The sequence below is a fragment of the Aquarana catesbeiana genome, linkage group LG03, assembly GCF_042186555.1.
Source record: "Aquarana catesbeiana isolate 2022-GZ linkage group LG03, ASM4218655v1, whole genome shotgun sequence".
NCBI classification, from domain to species: Eukaryota; Metazoa; Chordata; class Amphibia; order Anura; family Ranidae; genus Aquarana; species Aquarana catesbeiana.
In genome coordinates this window covers 46,371,764-46,393,751 of record NC_133326.1, presented here as the reverse complement: position 1 = coordinate 46,393,751, position 21,988 = coordinate 46,371,764, and the positions used below count along the sequence as shown (strand labels likewise).

Genomic DNA, 21,988 nt, shown 5'->3' with positions numbered 1-21,988 from the left:
ATAATGTTATGTACCGTTCCTTTTCTATACTGTATTGTACGGTTTTATATCTGGTTTATAATATAATATAATAATAATAATATAATAAAAAAACAATTGGAAAAGAGCTGCACTAGATTTTGCACTCTCCATTATTAGTAAATCAACCCCATTCACTAGTGAAAATATGGGGTGACTTTTAGTTCACAGGGTTGTATGCATAGTGCAATGTGGGACAAAGGGGTAAATAATAGCTCGGAGCAGTGCAAAGGCTCATGATGCTTTGGACAGATGTGTAACCCAGATTGCTGTGTAGGTACTTTATGGCAAAGTCACTGCAAGCTAAATACTACTTGCATGTCAAATATCTTGACTAAAGAAACCAAACACAGTCTTAGCATTAAGTAGGATACTTTAAAGGGCCAAAGGTTGACAGGAGTATCGCTTGATGTAACATTAGGTGTAAAATTATCATCCTTTGTGTATACCTAAATAATGTACAAAATGAGTCAATTCAACACCATTATTGATGGCTGTTATGTTTTTGGCTGCCATTTTCTTAAAAAAGAAAAGCAATCAAGTGTGATAAAAGATGTAAAACCAACTTAAAACATATTATTATGCACAGAATAGGAAATGCATCCTTCATTTGTGTGGATTTTGTTTGTAAGTGGAAAAATAATTAATGATAAATAACTAGAGCTCAGGTAAGAAACTATGCATCTGGAATTGTACAGGCTGCATTTAGCAAGTCTAATTTTCCGAAACATCTGTCCGAATATGACAAAAGCTAAATTTAGTTGGACCTGGCTCTGCTCTTCATTACACACACATGTGGAGTGAACAATTTGGCATTCCTTATAACTTCATCTCCATGCAGTCTAACATCATTTTCAGTCACTTGTCACCTAGCAATAAGTAACTTCACAGGATAATATTTGTAATTATGTTATAAAAAAAAACATGCGTGGGTTTCTGAAATCCTTATGCCATGAGTCAGGAGCTGGATTACCAAAACAAATAAAATACGATTTTCTAATTGCAGCTTAAGCCTCTCTGGCAATTAACCAAAGCACTCTTCACCACGATGGACCCATTTATCCAATGTATCAGCAGGTCTGGGGACTAGATGTTAGACGCCATGCCATGTTGTGATATCATTTAGACATGTAATTGTATAAATACATTTTGCACTGATATTTTATATCTGAACAATGTATCAGCTGCTGTGCTAATACGGTCCCCCAAAATACTTAAAAGAGAATAAACACAGTGCTAAAGATCCCTAAAAAATAACAAAAAAAAGACAAAATCAACTCAAAAATCAACTTTCAGTGAACAGCAATTTATAAAATGCCAAACCAAAAATTAAGTGGTCTGTCCCACTTTAAAATGAAAATGCTATTTATCTAGTTTGGAAAACACAGTGAAAGAAGGAAACTTACTGATTGGTTGTTATAGGCAATACAGTGAGAGAAAAAAACAACTCAAAATTGCTATGGGAAACTTGCTGAGAAAAAAGAAAATTCAGATTTTGTTAAAACAGCTCCTTGCTCTAAATGTATTGTATGGATCCATGTAGGGCAATATACTCATAAAAAGAAGAGTAGAAAGATTTTCCATAGTGTGGTATGCAGTAGCAGTTGTAGTAGTATTAAAACACAAATTGCCAACTCACTATCGAGTGCTTTGATTATATCCTTTCTCCAATAGTTTTAGACTGGGCTAAAACTTATTGACCCGGGTTATAATTTCTCCGAAGCCCTTGTTAAATGTTACTACTCTTTACATAAATAGTCAAAACTGAAAAATGTATGCTATTTTGTTTCATGTACATTTTAGATTACTATCACTATCATTAATGAAGTTAAAAAATTGTAAAAATGATGATTCAACACCTCTGCATCATCATAAACACATCATCTATAAAACGTTTCCAAAATACTAAATTAGGCCAGTGCTTACCAAAAAAGTATTCTTTTTCCCAGTGATAAATATTTTGCAATTTAAAAGCTTGATCATACCAGAATAAAAAAAAAGTATGTGATAAAGCAAAATCCATACTATGAGGGATACAGTAAATGGCCACATCATAATAGTCCTCTTCATTCTCTCCATTTATATTGAATGCTCAAGAGAAAGCCTTTCGGTTATTTCGATATGGATTAGCCTTGCTTTTGATGTCTCTAAGGGCCAGTTTACACCATAAAAACGCAGTCCAGATACATTATGGATGCTTTTCTGAATGTGCGTTTTTTTGGTGCGTTTCAGTGCATTTTTGATTCAGTCCAGTGCATTTCCCCTTCTTAACCAAAAAAAAGGACATGTGTGTTCCAGTGCGTTTTTAAAGAATTTTACTGCGTTCCAATACAGTCCCGTGCATAAAAAATGCAGCGTGTTCTACTTTTTTTCTGGAACGCACTGGAACTGACTGCACCAGTGTGACCTATGCCATTGAAAACCATAAAATCTACTATCCATGCTTTTATGATGCAGAAAAAACCACACTGGACTGCATGTGGTGTGAACTGGCCCTAAAAGTTTTGGAAGCACTCGAGAGTCTTGAAGCAGAGACACATTAAATAAAAAGCTTATTTATTTTGTCCAATGTTTGGATGGAGCTCCATTCATCTTTATTAAGGCAACAAAACATACAAATGTTCAGACAAATAAACCCATAACTGAACTCACCCAGAACACCTCTGAAAAGATGACATCATAGAGTGCAAAAGTAAAAAAGACGCATCAAGGGCAGAGTTCAAAAGATCACCAAGAGCTCCATCAAACATTATATAAAATGTGAGATGAACAAGCGTGAGTGCTTCCATAACTTTTTGTACTATTATGGATACCTACTTGGTGAAGTGCATTTACTTGGACTAATATATATATATATATATCAGTGTATTTATGTAGTGAATGCCTGGACAGTGCTACTGTATCTAAAGTAGAGTATTTGTACAAAATGTAATTTTTTCAGCAAAATGGCTTCTTTAATGCTTAAGAAGGGGATTAATAGCTGTGATTATGTATTTATGTGACAAGGAAGTATTTTACTTTCCTTTGTGCAAATCAGCAGTTTCTGCTCCCATTATAGCTATTACACTGGTACCACAAGAAACAAAAATCTCAGAGGTGCCAATATTCTACATGTTCAGCTTCATAAAGACTGTTTTTAATTAAGTTTGAAAATATGCAGCCTTCAGTTTAAGTAATAGGTATCACAGGCTGGTGGGATTATTGTAATTACTGGAGATCATACAAACACTGCATTCCAAGTTCTAACTTATTTTATCCCTAGAATCCTAGTAATAAACTAAAGTTACCATATATAAAGCACAGATTATCCCTGCGCGTGCCGGGCTTTTCTGTCCCAGTTTTACAAAGCATGTGTTGAGAACATTTCTCTTTTATATAAATATGACACTTAAACACTTGCTGACTCCTTGCAAATATTCCACGAAGCATCCTCCCACTCGCTTTATTTATATTACTTAAGATAATACGATGTTTCTTCAGTGTCGGATTAACAGTCTCTTTACTTTTTTAATCTTAAAATAACAGTCGGGGAGGATAAGGAAGGGTTTGGTGGAGCGGGTTGTTATTATTGAAGTAGATAATGAACTTGTACTAAAAAGTTATTTCATTGGAGAACAGTCTTATCGGGAAACCCAGCCCTTTTAAAACAAAATCTTCTGCTAACATTTAGGATGAGGAATGTTTCAGTTTAGTTCAGGCTTAGGCGACCTGTCATTCTCAAGCAGTTGTAAAACTACAATTCCCAGCATGCTTTTATTGGGTAGAGGTGCAGTAAGACAATGTTTAGAAACATTAGTAAATGTGAACTATTGAACGTCAACATTTTCTTATGTCCATGAAGCTCCATTTGGTTTTGCTATGACTGTGATGTTGACTGTCTAAATCGGACATGTCCAAAGTTGGGCCCGCAGGCCAATTGCAGCCCATGTTCCAGTTTAATACGGCCCTACTGGTCATTTGGATATATAAATATCTTTTGTGGCCCCCAACGGATCCCCGAGCACCGCTCAGAACTAAGGATGAGCTTGGGCGTGTTCACAACTCCACGTGCCCGAGCCCGCCGGGAAACCGACAGCGCTAATCACAGGCACTGAGACATTTCCTGGTCTGCAGCTGCAGAGATCTGGAAATGTCTCAGTGCCTGTGATTGGCGCTGTCAGTTTCCTGGTGGGCTTGGACACGTGGGGTTGTGAACAAGCCCGAGCTCATCCTTAGTCCTGAGCGGTGCTCGGGGATTCGCTGGGGGCCACAAAAGATATATATATATATATATATATATATATATATATATATATATATATATATCCAAATAACATGCCCAAGCTCATCCTTAGACTCTTCACCACACACAGCCACAAAGGCAAGAGTGCAGGCAAGTTTTTTTTTTCAATTGAGATGAATACATTTTAAAATCTCAGTTAATGTTAGTTGGTCTAAATCAGTTATAAATACCATATTTATTGGCATATAACACTCACTTTTTCCCCCTGAAAATAGGGAGAAAATCGTGGGTGCGTCTTATACGCTGACATAGTGCTGCCTCGGAGGGGAAAGAGGGGACGAGCGCCGCCAGATTAGGCAGAGCCGGATCTCCTGTGTACTCGGCTCAGCTCGGCTCACAGTCATGCCCAGTCTCCCCTCCTGGACGGCTCCTAGTATGTCACATGTCCCAGATTGCGAGCCAAGTGCCGAGCTGAGCCGAGTACACAGGAGATCTGGCTATGTCTAATCTGGCGGCGCTCGTCCCCTCCGCCCTCCGAGGCACCACTATGTCAGCGTATTACATGCACCCACGGCTATGTCTACATCTGCACTGGCTACATTAACAGGCACTGGTGAGGCTGCAGGTGGGCACTGAGCTGGCTGCAATGATGGGCAATGGCAAGGCTGTAGATGGGCACTACTGAGGCTGGAAATGGGCATTGATCAGACTACAATGGTGGGCAATGGCAATGCTGCAGATGGGCAAAGGTGGGGCTGCAAATGGGCACTGATCAGGCTTCTTTAATGGGCCATGGCAAGGCTGTATTAATGGGCACTGACCCTTTTGCTTTAAAGTCTGTTATTTAAAGTTTTTTATTAAAGCTTTTTTCCTGAAACATCCCTCTAAAAATTAGGGTGTGTGTTATACGCTGATAAATATGGTATATTTGGAGACAACATGTATTCTTGGTGTTATGTTCCTTTTCATATTTTAACTTAAAAGTTGACAGACAACCTTTATTACCAATAACATATATTTCAGCTTCCTGGATTTGTTTTTCAATCGGCCTTCAGATATGAAAGGCAGAGTGATTAACACCTGTTTAGATTTGTCATCCATGTGATGAAATGAAAATGATGCCGTTTGCAATAAACTTTGCATAAAATAGTTCATTTGCATTTAATTTTCAATGGTTCAAAGAATGTCAGGCAAAATGGTCGGTCCTCACGCATGTTCACTTCTTCAAATCTGGCCTTCTCTGAAAAAAGTTTGGACACCCCTGGTCTAAATGTTTCAGGTAGTTCCACCCATTGGCATGATATTGCCTAATACCAATGCAAACTGATATATAATATTAGGGTGGTTGCTAGCTTATTGTCATATCTTTCATGAGATCTGCCTGGCTCTTCTGCTTTATGGGTGGGGACCTCACAACATCATATATATCTGCTATAAAGCTACAAAAAACATTTGAATGGAGTTAGGCTAGTTAAATGAACCTACCACATTCCCACGTCATAGGCCTACCACTGCGTTTCTAAATTACAGGGTACATTACACCCCCACTTATTCAATAAGGTTATGTTATGTCTATTTCTGTTTCATGCATAACCCCCGCAGCAATCAGTCCAGAATCATATTTGATTGGTTGCTGTAGATCACTACATTTTTGTGTCTTCTTATCTTTCTGTGTTCCCTAATGAGCTAGCCTCATCAATTAGCTGTGTGTGAACTATATTGCTGTTGTTGTGGTTGAATTACAATACATAGGACATTGCCATGTCCCCGCAAGTTGCATATTGTGTGTGGATGCTGAGCATTATCTGAACTATGTGAAAAATAAGACCTATCCCAGAAAACTGGCAAAAATACCCTTTCCACACTTCTCTTTTCCTGACATATTTAATTTTTTTTTGTCTTTTGCTTATGTTGCTCATTTTAAATAAAACCTTTTTCTTTCTCTGTGTTCTGTTCTTTCCCCTCACTAACCTAATTCAGTGCTGGCAGTAAGAATGATGGAAAAATCTTCTTTTCTCTCTGCTTCTGGTATTGTTTGCATAGGCGTGTGTTTTTCAGGTTCTAAATTAAAGGCATTCCATTTTTAAATAGATCATTAAAGGGGTATTTTTTAACTTTTAGAATTAAATGTTCCAAAATAACTTTTGTATTGTGGCATGAGCCAAAACTACAGAACTAGTTTATATATAGCTTGTGCTCAGTGCATGTTTGGCATATTTTAGTGTGATTACAGCTTAGCATGACCTGCATTATGATTAAATGAAAAGCATACAAGTGGGACACTTGCTCTGTTCAGCCTCACTAACAGACACCACATTTCATGTAAGGTAACTCAGAATGAATTTTATCAGTATTCCTCCCTCCCTGTAGTATTACTGGGAGTGAAGTTGATTTAAAGCGAGGCTGATTGCAGTGGAATTTGTTTAAGATGTATGAATCTGACACAAAACCTTATGCCTAGGTATGGGAAAACATACTATATACATTTATTTTCATCCGGTACGCACAGTAGACTGCTAGCCTGGTGGAACAAGTCACAGAAAATGAGATCCTTTGATGGAATCACACGCTATACCTTATCATAATTTGAACACTTGAGTAGCCTTGCGATCGGAGGTCACCAGAACTAACAAGCAAGGTAGAGAGAAAAATTATTGCTATTTGTATATATTGTGACAAGATGGGGTTTTGTAGCTCAATGGTAGCACCAAACAGTGAGTTGACTCCATGCCAGAAATAGTTTGCAGTGCTTTCCTGCCGACTTGTATTTAAAGTGGTTGTAAACCCTTTAAAAAAATCCCCCCCCCCCCCAAAAAAAAAACCTGCAAGACAAAGGCATAATGAGCTAGTATGCATAGCATACTAGCTCATTATGAATTACTTACCTGAGATCGAAGCCCCCGTAGCGGTCCTCATTCACCACTCCGTGGCCAATATCTCTCCGTGGGGTTACTTCCGGGTATCGCGGCTCCGGCGCTGTGATTGGCACAGTACAGCTGAAGCAACGGCACGTATTCACCGTTGCTTCAGTTTGCTTAAGTGCGCATGTGCCGATGACGTCGGCACATGCAAATACAGGGATATCTCCTAAACCTTGCAGGTTTAGGAGATATCCAGTTTAGCTACAGGCAAGCCTAATTATAGACTTGCCTGTAGTAAAAAGTGGTTGTAAAGGGTTTACAACCACTTTAAAAGAGCATCAAAAGTTCATACAGTTATATCTTCCCACACAGGGAGTTCTCACCATCAATACGAACAAAACATAACATTCAGCCTCCTGGCTCTCTTGGCAACTTTACTGCTCCAATTAGTACCACTTGGTCCTCCTGACTATTAGTACCTTTAGGTCCTCCTGACCATCAAACACGTCCCAGTGTTTGTGCGCAGATGCTGCACCTCAGCTATGCATCTTTCCTTGCAGCTTCCCAGCTGCTCTGTCCCTCATGGACCTCTTAGGCTTGGGCCTTGGTCTGTCCTGACCTGGACAGCACAGTGCATACAAGCACCTCTTACTGCTCCCTTCACGTACTGACCCCCTCATGAGGGTGGGGCCCTGAGCTCAAACTCTGGCTCTCATATGAAGCCAGCACACATCTGTACCATTAGTGTGCTGGCTTCTTACAAAATCTGGAGTAAACCACCATATCACACAGTGGCACGAGCTCTCTTTTTCTCTCTCTCTCTCTATATATACCGATACTTTTTTCAAGTACTCGCTGATACCAATACTTTTTTTTAATATCATGTAACAGTTTTCAAAGCACAATACAGATTAGGTGGCACTGATATGCAGCACTGATGAGCACTGATAGGTGGCACTGATTAAGCAGCACTGATGAGCACTGACAGGATTAGGTGCCACTAATATGCATAACTGATGAGCAGTGACTGATGGCTGGCACTGATAGATGGGCACTGATGGCTGGGCACTGATGGCTGGGCACTGACTGATGGGCACTAATAGATGGCACTGACTGATGGGCACTGACAGATGGCACTGACTGATGTCTGACACTGATAGATGGCACTGACAGGTGGGTGGCACTGATAGGCGGCACCTATGGGCATTGGGTACTGGGCACTGATAGGCAGCCTCTGAAATGCAGGCAGCAATAAATGACATGAGAGGAAAGGAATGCTATGCTGCCTGTGATGCCCATCTTGGTACTCCTTGCACTCAGTCTCATAAAAGCAGCTGCGGACATCTTGTTACACCCAGCCCGAACTATAGGGGCCGGGTGTAACAAGATGTCCGCTGCTGGCTTCCTGCAGCTGAGTGCAGGTTGTACCAAGATGGGCGTTGGGATGTTCAACAGCTGACAGCGACACGGAGCGTCACTTCCGTTACCAAATGTGATGGCTCCGATCCCGATGGATAATGCAGCTGCGCCCTGCACCACTGCCAGCTTACCTAGTTCCAATGCTGGAGGACTCTCTCTCCGCTCCGCCCGCTGACTCCGCCCACTGACTTCCGGTTGCACCGCTTCTGCTAGGTATCGGATCAGGCATCGGGAGCATTCGTGCAAGTACAAGTACTCGCACAAATGCTCGGCATCGGTCCCGATACCAATACTAGTATTGGTATCGCAATAACTCTAATATACATACACACGCACACACACAGTCATGTGAAAGGTACACCCCATGGAAACATTAGATCTTGATTCAAACAGTACAACTGACATGGTATATTTTCATGAACGAAAAATGGAGATTTGTCATATGGAAAAAGTAAGTACACTCCTATATATTCTTTTACTTCCATGAAGATCCATGAAAATAGAATCAGGTGTTCAGATTAGATGCCAATAATTCATGATTAGAACCTTCCTGGGGTAAGCAGGTGTAACCTGTCTTATTTAAACCTTAGACAAGTGGGGTCTGGTATTCTCATCGCTATTGACATGCGTGATGTCATCGTGCCAAGATCAGTAGAACTCTCTAAAGCCTTCGGAAAGAAAGTTGTGGATGCCTATGTGTCTGGTGAGGGATATAAAAAGATCACTAATTGATATGAAATGAATCATTCCACTGTAAAGAAAATAATCTACAAGTGACATGGGTTTCAAATGGCTGCTACTTTGTCCAGGTTTTGCTTGCCAGCAAACTGAACCAAAGAGCATTTGATGCTAAAAGAAGTCTCCAGCAACCCCAAAAATGTATATTGGGTTGTTCAGGTAACTCTAATGCCGTGTACACACAACGGACTTTACGGCAGATTTTGTCCAGCGGACTTTTGGACGGACTTTACGACGGACTTTCCGAATGAACGGACTTGCCTACACACGATCAACCAAAGTCTGACGAATTCGTACGTGATGACGTACGACCGGACTAAAACAAGGAAGTTCATAGCCAGTAGCCAATAGCTGCCCTAGTGTTGGTTTTTGTCCGTCGGACTAACATACATACTTTTCGACCGGATTCGTGTCCGTCGAAAAGATTTGAAACATGTTTCATTTCTACGTCCGTCGAACTTTTGGGGAGAAAAAGTCCGCTGGAGCCCACACATGATCGAATTGTCCGACGGACTCCGGTCCACAGGACCAAGTATGCCGTAAAGTCCGGTCGTGTGTACGCGGCATTACAGGTGGGATCAAAGTGCATGCACCTACAATCAGAAAGAGATTGTACCAATTCAACCTGCAGAGAGGTGTGTTAAGAAGCAGCCCTTGCGGTCCATAAAGAACATTAGAGCAAGATTACAGTTTGATTTCTGGAATGTGCCGAAGACTGATCAGTCAAAGATAGACTTGTTTGGTCATAGTAACATTGGACATGTTTGCGCCAAACCAAAGACAGTATTTCAGGAGGAGAACCTCATAACAACTGAGAAGCATGGTGGTAGAAATGTTATGGTTTGAGTTTGCTTTCCATTTTAAGAGACTGGACAACTCGCAGTTATTGAGTCAACTACCCAGTGTGCTTGATGAGAATGCAAGGTCATCTGCTGCAAAGTTGAAGTGGAACTGGAAATTAACCTTTTAACAAGATAATGATCTGAAGCGCACTAGTAAATCCACCAACTTAAAAAAAAAGAAATAGAGAGTCGTCCTAGTCAAAGCCCTAATTGTATTATTGTTGCAATTTTGAGGGTTTTTTTGAAAGGGGCAGTTAATGCAAGGAAATCCACAAACATCTTGTAACTGAGGGATTTTGCATGAAGTAGTGGTCAAATTTTCACTGAGTTAATGTAAGAGACCTATAGACAGTTATGCAAAATGTCTGCAGTATGGGGCATAACCAGCTTATGATGCTAAGGGTGTGCATTTTCTACAGTACACTATTACATCTTTTGATATTTTTGTTGAATATTTGATTGACAAGGCCATGTTTTCTTGTGTTGTATTCTGTTTCAATTTATGTGTTGGCTCTGTTTGTGAAAGATGTAATGTTTTCCTGTTCAAATATGTTTAAAAAGTCAACAATTTCCATGAGGTGTACTTAATTTTTGTTTAGATAAGTGTGTGTGTATATATATATCTATATATATATATCTATATATATAGATATATATATATAGATATATATATAGGTATATATATATCTATATATATCTTAGAAAAGAGGCATTCTTCATGATGTCCTAAGCCTACCCCTGGCTTTCAATATTTAGGCTGGGTTTATACTGATGCAAATTGAGTTTCCACGCATCCAATTCTCATGACATCTCAATGGAGCCGGTTCACACATCTCCGGGGCGGCCGCAGAGTGCATTGTACAAGGGTCCTGTGCGTCTTTGGCTCTGTTTTAGGTCCAAATTCAGGCAAAAATTCGGGCCTGATTTGTCCCTGAAATGGAGAATAGGGATGCACCAGACCCCTGCTGTTAGATGCGTCCACACAAAGTGTGAACCCAGCCTCAAGTGGTGCTGAGCAATAAGCACCTCATTCACTCACTGCCTGACCAGTATTGAGACATGCAGAATGTTTGGGCGGGTAATGGAGGTATTGTGTAATGCTGACCCCAGGGTGCATTTTTATGGGCCATGAGAGAGTTCAGCTCATCTATTTTTCACCTGCATCTGCCTGTCTATATACAGTGTTTGTATCTAGGCATTAATTGAATGTTGGGGGGCAATACTGTAACTGTTCTTACTCGGGGCTCGGGGGCCTTGTGCTGACTAAAGCAGGGCATAGACAGATTGAAGTTCATCCAGTTTTGCAGCGAGCAATGGAATTTTGATCAGTGTGTAGGCCCTCCCTGTTTGACTTTTGTCAAACATGCTTAAAAACGTTTGTTGAGAGCCACTGTCAGAACACAGAGTCCTTGGGGGGAAATGGGGGGGGTGGGGGTCTGTTCATTTGCTTTCATTCAGCCCGCTGGCTGAATGAACTAGCCGTCTATGCCCAGCTTTAGTCCGACCTAAGAACGTATTGATACATAAGGCCCTCTTTAATCTTGACTTAACTTAAATCAACCATATTTCTGCACTCCAGAGTGTCTTGTTTATTCCTAGCTTCTCAAAAGATTTCACCTCCAGATTTCAGAATAGATAAGAGAAGAGCACATATTTCTTTTGCCCACCTCTGTAAGTGGAACTTCATCCAAAAGGGGAAGTTCCGCTTATTTGCATCGTCCCCCCTCCACTGCCATCTTTGGCACTTTTTGGGGGGTGTGGGTACCTGGCTTTGACAGGTACTCGCTCCTACTTCCACTCAGATCACAATGGCTTGGGTGAAGACATTAATGAATCCCTGGACACGTGAGTGTTTTGGTGGGAGACTGAAGCTCCTCTTTAAGTCTTTGGCTGGAAACTGAGAGGATCCTAGCCAGGGAATTTTGTGAGTGCTGGGGTCACTGGGGAGAAGATTCCTCAGGGTTCCCTGTGACATCACAGAATGTAAAACCACTTTAAGAATAGCAATACCATAGTAAATTAAAACATTAAGCTACACTAAAACATTTAAAATATATTTTTTATTAATTATATATTCAAGAGGGTATTCAAATGATTATTGATTTGATATATTTTTCAGAGATTTTTAAAAATGAACTTGCCCAGTGTTGACCCTACAAAAAGCACTCAGTCAACACCAGTAATCACCGACCTAGAAGAATTGCTTTGTTGCAAAATTTTTGATTCACCTGAATATTTCCATTTAGATCTGTGGAGATTCCCACAATTCAGGAATACAAGCAATCATGTTGTTTTTAGAAATTATATTGTTCCCTGCAGATTGGAAAAATCTGTATGCATATGTAAAGGTGACTAATGACCAGGATACTGTGTAAGATACTGCTTCTTAAGCCTTGTACACACGATCGGACTTTCCGAGGGGAAATGTATCGTGATGACAGGCTGTTGGCGGAAAATCCGACCGTGTGTACGCTCCATCGGACAATTGTTGGCGGACTTTCCGTCAACAAATGTTGGCTAGCAGGTTTTCAAATTTTCCGCCAACAAATATCTGTTGTCGGATTTTCCGAGCGTGCGTACACAAGTCCGTCAGACAAAAGTCCAAAATACAAACACGCATGCTTGGAAGCAAGGACGAGCCAGAATCGGTCGGTCTTGTAAAGTAGCGTTCATAATGGAGAATTACCATTCGTGACGTGGCAAATTATGAAATCTCGAAATGCAGCGCACAATTCTCTTCTTCTTTAATGGGATAATAATGAAGCTGCTTTGCCAGTGATACTGATGGAGTTATTGCAAACAAATTTTCAAAGGCTTTTTTTTCAAGTGATATCAAGAATAATATTATTATGCTTTTTTTTTTTTTTTTTTTTTTTTTTGGGCAAGTTACCAAAACATTATCCTGTAGTTTTTAAGATCAAAGACACAACTATGTTGGTGTCCCTTGTTAATTTTACATGTTTATTTTTTAAAATGTAACTGCCTACTCCCAAACTGTCATTTGAAGCAAAGCACATAGCCAAGTATTATTCTCCACATTTTTTTTTATTGTGCATTAAAAAAAGAAAACTAATAAAATTAGACATGCTATCTGCCAATAGAACTTAACCAAAAAGTGCATTCTATGCATCCAAAAATATAGAAAATATACCAAATCAAATCATTATTCAACCAAAAAAAAAAAATTTCAAAGCAAATAACTCCAAGGCCAATAATAAATAACACGTTATCTCCTCCGATTCTGCAACATGGCTGGTTGATGAACGGCCGTTAAGAAACTAACTGAAAAGTGCGAACTGAAAAGTGCAAACTGAAAAGTGCGAATCACTCACCAAACTTCTACTAACATGAAATTAGCAGAAGGAGCCCAAAGGGTGGCACTAAAGAGGTGAAAACAACCTAGTACGTCACTATGTTCGTAATTGTTGGCCAACAATTGTGTGGCCGTGTGTATGCAAGACAAATTTGGGCCAACACTCTTCGGACAAAATTCCACAGTTTTGTTGGCCTACAATCCGATCATGTGTATGAGGCTTTACCCTTCATTTTAAGCCACCATTTACGTTTTGGTATTTTATAGAGATTTCTTTTGAAAACTGATATGAGATACATATAATCGATATAATCTAGCTACCTTTTGACTGTTTCCAATCTGTGTCACCCAATTTTTTGGATCTCTATAAAATAGTTATCTGTCCAACTTTCTAGCACTGGGGCTTGTTGTAATATATTATTGTACAGCCTATCAGTTTGAGGGTTAATATTCCATACCTACATTGCCTCCATAAAAATGTTCGAATTTGTAATAAAATGCTCCCAGCAAGTTAAGCAGGAATGCAGCAGATATCCCAGACATAATAATGGAGCGGACATTTCAAACATTGCATGCAAAGAGGCTAAAACTGTTGTGATTTGTAATCCTCTAATTCTAGTGGACAATTGAATTTTATGATGGAATTCAAGTAGGAGCGAGAGAAACAGAGACCATATGTGACCTGCAGCTTCAAAGCAGGTAGACAAATGGTAAGGCCAGACAGGTCTGCCTCGGTGTCTGCCATGTCTTTTAGCATTCCTGTTAATAAAAGATCCTTCGGTCCCAGCTCTACGGGACTTTGTAAACGTATACAGCACCAAGTAGGCCATGGTATTTCTCAGACTTCCTGAGACACATTAGTGTACACAATTTGGGTTCTGTATTTTGTATGAGGTCTGCATGGGGGTAATTATCAACATATACAAATCAACCAGTGTTCTTGGATTGATTTTGTCATACAGTTGCAGTTTATATGTGTTTGCTTGATTTGGAATCTAGAAGAATAATAGGCAAACACATCTGTGATCTGTGAACATCTGTGCCTTATAGGTATACTTAGTTAAAAATAAAGATACTTGACAGTGTAACAAAATATGACCATAGGGAAGGTATAACAAAGCTAGCCCAGGGGAAGCTTGTCATCCCTACCTTGGAGGAATTTACAGTCAGATGGTATGATGAAAAAAAAGAAGTTCTTACACTTTGTATGAGAAAAAAATGTTTTGCTTTATCTGGAAATGAATTTGCTTATAAAGAAAGCAAAAAGCCAGGTTGATTTTCAATTTTTGTAAATTGAGAATTATCCTAGTCCATGCAATGATAAATCTTACTGGAATTTACTTGTGTGCATGCCGAGCAAAGGAATTGACATTAGCTATTGTGTTGTTATTGGACCTACAAAGGGATTCTGCAAGTTAAATTGGAAGAGTGTTTTTGCCAATTCCGAGGTGAAAAACCTGTTGTAAAGCAAGTTCATGCACTGTTAATGAAAATTCCTGTTGGCTTTGTAGGGACAGCAAAGTATCTCCATATTGGAGAAGAGATGGACGGAGTGGATATGCGAGCAGAAGTTGGTCTTCTCAGCAGGAATGTTGTCATTCTTGGAGAAATGGAGAACACTTGTTACAACAGCGCTGTGTGTAAATACTACAGCTTTGATACCTTTGGAGGTCACCTGAAGGTATGCTCACATAATATAATGGTTTAAAAACTAAGCATTGATGTTTGCAAACTGTGGTTCCCATTGCAAAACAGTATTAAACACTCAAATATATGCTTTAAGAAATGCAGGTTCCTCTCTAGACTATAACTTATGAACAAAACTTGGTGTATCTTTTAATCTTTTAAGTTTTTCTTTTAATCATCATTGGTCCAGTGGTAGAATACAAGTGTGCTTTAGGCAGATTCCTAGAGCTGGATGGAGGCCCAGACACTTTCCATGCCCGCAGTGCGGGCCCTCACTCATTTAGTCTTATGGCACGTACAAACGATCAGATTTTCCGACAGCAAATGTTGGATGTGAGCTTGTTGGGGGAAAGTCAGACCGTGTGTATGCTCCATCGGACATTTGTTGGCGGAATTTCCGCCAACAAATGTTGACTAGCAGGTTCTCAAGTTTTCCGCCAACAAATGCTTGTTGTCGGACTTTTGGATAGTGTGTACACAAGTCCATCGCACAAAAGTCCACAAATGCTCAGAATCAAGGACAAGCCGGAAGCGCTCAGTTTTGTAAAACTAGCGTTCGTAATGGAGATATCACATGACTATTGAACTTCCTTTTTATCAGCTCGCCGTACGCTTTGTACATCACTACATTCGTAATTGTTGGCCAACATTTGTTTGACCGTGTGTATGCTAGACAAGTTGGAGCCAACAACCTTCGAACAAAATTCCACGGTTTTGTTGTCGGAAAGTCCGATTGTGTGTACGAGGCATAAGACTTGGTGTGCAAGAAACCAAAACTGTGGGAAATAGGTTGCCCTTGGTGACCCTTATAAACATGCTAGGTTCCGGGCTGGTATCTTGATTGAATAACAAACATACAGAAATGGGGTTATGACTTCCTTTGCTAGATGGTTGTTACAGATTAGTGACTGCAAAAGCAATGAATTCAGATACAGTAGATCCAGAAAAAAATCAGAGGGTAGTTTAAATTTGTCACCATGCTCTTTGCATGGAATCGTAACAGTAATGTCCATGCAACATAAACAATTTTGTACCAGTGATGTGTATCAGATGAAGAATTAGCTGTTCTTATCATTTTTGTTGACAGGAAAAATTGCAGGTAGTGAAAGATCTGTGTCAAGCTTTTTGTAGCTCAATCAACATTTAAGTAGGTTTGGAGCTAGCTACATAATCACCATCTTTAGTAGCTTATCATGCTATCCAATGAAGCTGCTGGTGACCATGGTATATCTAGTTTAACATTGTAGTCGGCAGCAGCAGCAACTTCAGAGCATTTCCCGAGAAAATAGGTAGAGAGAGGAAGGAAAAAGGTGGTCTTCTGTGTTCCCTGCACTAGTCCCACCATTAGTTCTTTGCGGTGTTCCATCTGTTTATGTGAACTAGATTATGTGGCTTACACTGAAGGTGATATAATTGTAAATTATGATTTCAGGTTGGACGAGGCTTTAAATCTGTTCATTTGGAAGGAATAGAGCTGAAGCATATGGGACAGCAGACAATGGGACATTACCCTATTCATTTTCACACTACTGGTGATGTGGATGAAAAAGGTGGATACTACCCACCCACCTATGTGAAGGATATCTCAATTCATCATTCATTCTCTCGCTGTGTCACTGTCCATGGCACCAATGGTTTGCTGGTAGGATTCTTCAATATCTTTATAACACATTGTCATATTACATCTAGTTTCAATTTTCTGAAAGGCTGTTTAAATAATATGACATGTAAAAAGAGAATGTTATTTTAATTGCTTTAGTCTGTCTTATACCCTTTCTGCTCTGATAAATTCCAAAAGACAAAATATGAGAAGGTTACACTTCAACTTTAAATCAATAGACATAACCCCAAAATGTCTCCTTCGATAAGCCAAGGCTAGTAGGCTATTCTAGACTCATTTGTCACCATATCTCCTAGACATAGTGTATGCATTAGTCTAAATTATTAATTATAATACGTTATAGATTTTTAATATTATAAGTTGGCACACCCACTTAGTCTAGGATAGCCCACCATGGCCTAAGATAGCCCACAATCTGAGTCATGTAAAAGGTAATCTTTAAAGAAAACCAGTCTGGATAGAAATTTGGAAGCTACCACTGGCTACTTTGGCTGTCATGCTTATCACTGCTTTACTTAGCAAGTAACCAGTGTGGAAAAAAAATGTAGCCAGCATAGTCAAAAACTCCTGAGCTCTGTAATTTTTCAAGCACAGCTACAAAGGACAGTAAATTTAGTATGGATAGGAAGACAGACCTGAAGCTTGCACCATTAAAATCTAGATGCCTCCTTCAGTTAAGATTGTTGCCTGAAAGGACTGCAGAGGTCTTCCTTATCTAAAGCATCAATCCATCCATTTAAAATGTGTTTTGCCAGCAATCTGATCTCCTTCTAAATTGGGAAGAAAATAATATAAAAGAGGATCTTCTGACCTTTTAGTTCTACTAAAACCAATGGTTAGGGTGTATAGCTTTTGTTGAGCTGTGAGGACTAGTGTAGACAGCACAGTAATCCTGCTCTTTTTTTGCTTAGGTAAAAGACGTGGTTGGCTATGACACTCTTGGTCACTGTTTTTTCACGGAGGATGGTCCTGAAGAGCGTAATACATTTGACCACTGTCTAGGCCTTCTCATCAAAGCGGGAACTTTGCTACCTTCTGACAGAGACAATAAAATGTGCAGAACAATTACTGAAGGCTCCTTCCCAGGATATCTGGCTAAACCCAGACAAGACTGCAAGTATGTACTAAAACGGCTATGTAAAACATGCACAGAGACGACAAAATCTGGCGCAGGAGTGGGTTGGTGGTAGGGCAACAGATATTTTTCTTTACGATCATTATTGTTTTGTGTATACCAGCTTTTCTTAACCAGGTTTTCCTACAGAGCTTGCTAGGTTTTCATTGAAAAGTGAGCAGTGGAGGGTTGATCTTCTGCCTACACTGACTACCAGCGTAAAGGGGCAACGTTACACTGACCACTATTCTAAGGCATTACTTTTACACTGTCAACTCGAAGGGGTAATATACAATACACTGATATCTATCTTAACCCTTTCTAGGCCACCCTGACATGGGGGTGGCCGATCACATGACCACTGCGAATGGCTTTCACAGTGTTCACATGATCAGGAGCTGGTCATTAGCATGGACCAAGAGCTGTCATTTACAGTTCCATCTCTGTGTTGGGAGCACTCAGTGAGCACGCTCTTGGCACAGAAACATCGTCTGTTCAGCGACGCATATGTGCATATGGGTGTTGAAACTCAGAGGTTAAGGACACATTTATCCACTGACCACCAGTCTTTTCCTCTATTGACCACCATTATAAAGTGGTACTGCAATTTTAATCATATCACTTATTATTTAAATTAATTTAATGATTATTACTGAAAATAATGTCATATAGAGCAGTGTGTAAAATGATCTGCTCTGGATGCCAAATACTATATGTATGCCAAATTCTTTTATCTAAAACGTACTGATCATGCCAAAGAGTAAGCCATAGATATAATCATTTTTAGCAATAAGAGGCTCCACTGGGGGTTAAAAAAAAGTTTAGAAATACTGGTATATACAGTTATTGACATTACAATATAATGTGGTAGAAAAAAGAAAAATTCTGTGTCCCTCAAGTTTCAACTTTTTAAGTTCAGGTGTTCTAGGATTCTAGAAAATAAAATAAAATTGGAATATTGGAATGTTACTATGGTTGAATGAAAATATTAGGGGGGGTGGTTATATGAATCATGGCTGACTGGACATTCTTCTGTTGATCCTGCCAGTAGGATCGCTTTCTTAAATCGCCCAAACTGGTCAGCAAAAGATCCAGTCAAACTGAACTAACCTTACATAGCCAAGGCACACTAATTGATTGCCTGAAATCTCAAAGCCTTTTAGATTCTTGATAGTTAATGGTTATCTACTAGCTGTGTCATTGCTTGTACATAGGGTCAGGGAATTAGATAATAATACTTTTTACCAGAAGAAAGGTCTTCTAGCAGGCAAAATATTTCTACTGATCGTACTACATCCTGTATTTATACAATGTTATTTTATCTTTATCACAGTGCTGTTTCTACATTTTGGATAGCCAATCCCAACAACAATATCATCAACTGCTCTGCTGCTGGCTCCGAAGTAAGTACTTCAGTGAAGGCCTTGGGATTTTTTTTTTTTATTGTCAGCCCAGTTTAACCATACAATGGAATACAAAGGCACTATTCCCAAAGTAAATTTAAATCAGCTATACATTATTGGTCCATCTGGAAGAGTTTAGATGTTACATTACATTTGGAATCCAATACAAGCTCATGCTGAGCTTTGTTCACCGAGTCATGTTAAATAATTAGAGGCTCCATTAAACATACTAATTCTCACCTAGATATTCTGGCCAGGGTAGCTTTATTTTATGACCATTGAGAAGATATAAATGCCTCACATAGACCTAGAAGACATTAAAAATGAAATATCAGAAAAGCCATAATCCAACACATTCTTTTTAACGTTAAGTAAGCACTGCCTGGAGAAAACTTAGTGAAACGTCTAGTGTGGTTTATTCATATGGTAAATGATAGGTTTGACAATATAACTGAGGTAAAGAATAATACCAAGAAGAAATGTTTTATATCTTTGGGTTTTAGAATAACATGATCCCATATTTAAAGAGATTTGTTTGAAGAGTATTTGACATTTTGATTTACTTTTTCCCAGGAAACCGGATTTTGGTTCATCTTTCACCATGTGCCAACAGGGCCCTCAGAGGGATTGTACGCCCCGGGACGCACTGAGCATACTCCCATGGGAACATTCCATAATAATCGAGCACACTCCAACTACAGGGTGGGTTTGACTTCATAGATGACATTTCTTTTTGAAGTCTCACAATATAAAAACATTTGTGTTTAGTGCAAACCATTTAAAATATTTTAGTTTTTAAATGTCTATGTGGGTTGGTGACAGTCTTCTACTCTGTTCTCCATATTTCTGGACCCTAAAGGTTTAGGTCATGTACAACATAATAATATATCTTCCCTATCCATTATGGGCTCCAGAGCAATGTACTCAAAAAGGCACAGAGAACTTTTAGACTTGAACATGTAATTAGATGAAAGAAAACTTCAATTATGTCTTACAAAAAACAAGGCTTCCCTAGATGGGCACCCAACAGTAGCTCAAACCATAGAAATAGAGTAAGCATCACCAGACCAAAATCCGATAAGAGTCCAAGATAATTTTAATAGTTGAAAAAATATAAAGACATATAAAAACAACCAACGCATTTCAGGGGCAACATCACTCCTCCTTTATCAGGGCTCAACACAGGATAAAACTTTGATAGACTCAGAACCAGTGGATGGACTCAGATCCTCCAATGATGCTCATTTTGTAAAACCTGTGATTTTTTTCATCTCCCTGTGAATATCTGTTACAGACATACAGACTGAATGCAGGAGCAACTGAGATCTGGGGGGAACGCAGCCCACCTCAACAACCCCCCCATAAAGTCAAGTGGCATTTACTTGCCTGGTTCTATGAAGAATCCCTGCATTAGTTGTTGCTGGCGCTTTTACAATAATGCCACCTTCAGCATCCCTTTCGCTCATTCCTGCCTTCCCTGTGCTGCTGGGGCTTCAATGCAAATAGATATACATGGTATCTCCTACATACCTCCAAACGTGCTAACCGCCACGGGTTCTCTTCTGCCCCGGGTCACATGCTGAACTCTCCCGGGCCACATGCGGCTTGCAGTCTGCAGGTTGGCCACTCCTCCTCTAAACCATCAAAAGTTTTATCCTATGTTGAGCCCTGATGACGGGGAAGTGGTGTTGCCCCCAAAACATATTGATTGTTTATATGACTTTTTTTTATCAGTAGTTAAAATTATCTTGGGCTTTTTTTAACCCATTATGGTCTGGCGCGTCTTTCTGTATTTCTATATATAATGATGTCACAAACATAAAGTACATGCCCACATGCCGAAAAAGATAGGTGGAAGAATGCCGGGATGGAAATGAAGGCTCTTTTTCACCTACACCAACAAATAAATGCATTTTATGCAATGATGCATTTTGAAAACAGACTCGCTAATGTTTTGAAACTACAAGCAGTCCTAAGAGGAGAAAAAAATCCGTATATATTTATTTAAAGCAGACGTTTGGGGTACATAAAAAGTAAACCTTCATACTTAACGCTATGCTGCAGCATTGGTGTGATGTCGCAGCTGTCCCATGTCAGCTCTAAGACCTAGAACTGGGCGATTACATGACTGCTGATCACTCAGTTCTCGGTCTGCTCTGAGCAGAGACTGTCAGTCATTGCTCTCTGATCTGGCTTTGGGCCACAGGAGAGCAAAAGTAAGTGCACTCCTATGGCAATACTTATTTTTGATATTTTGTAGAAGACAAAAAACAACAAAAGTAAACTATTGGGTAAGATATACATTTTTTAGAAAAAAGAGCAGTATATGATTCAGGGAAATACTGTTTAATGCCTGGGCCCCTAGCAGAACTTGATTTTAATTTCCCATTTGTTTGAGCAGGCTGGAATGATCATTGACAATGGAGTGAAAACCACAGAAGCCAATGATAAGGATAAGAGGCCGATCCTCACGTTAATTGGAGCACGGTAAATTAAAACTTTAATGTGTTTGAATAAGAAGCTTACACTTACTAAAATACCCATTTAGTTGATATGAAGGGATGTCTTTAGGCACCTTTAGAACTTGACTGGTAATGTAGTTACCATGAAAATACCCATAATGTACTGCAGAACATGATTTCAAATGGAGCGTCTAGCTGGTTTTCCACTAATAGTTTTTCTAGGCTATACCAATATATACTTAAAGTGTATTTAAAGTCCAACATTGAAAGATTTCCCCTCGCCACCTAT

The 21,988-nt window shown here is 39.5% G+C and overlaps 1 protein-coding gene across 6 annotated transcripts in view; it reads left to right on the top strand.

Annotated features, from left to right (window-relative positions):
• The window catches only part of CEMIP (cell migration inducing hyaluronidase 1), a 200,677-nt gene that overhangs the window by 150,174 nt on the left and 28,515 nt on the right, over nt 1-21,988 (top strand). For all 6 annotated transcript variants that reach the window (XM_073618470.1, XM_073618471.1, XM_073618465.1 and 3 more), the window contains 6 exons: nt 14,925-15,094; nt 16,532-16,741; nt 17,632-17,837; nt 19,168-19,237; nt 19,811-19,939; nt 21,639-21,724. In XM_073618470.1, the coding sequence (XP_073474571.1) occupies nt 14,925-15,094; nt 16,532-16,741; nt 17,632-17,837; nt 19,168-19,237; nt 19,811-19,939; nt 21,639-21,724 (871 nt within the window). The remainder of the gene's footprint in view (nt 1-14,924; nt 15,095-16,531; nt 16,742-17,631; nt 17,838-19,167; nt 19,238-19,810; nt 19,940-21,638; nt 21,725-21,988) is intronic.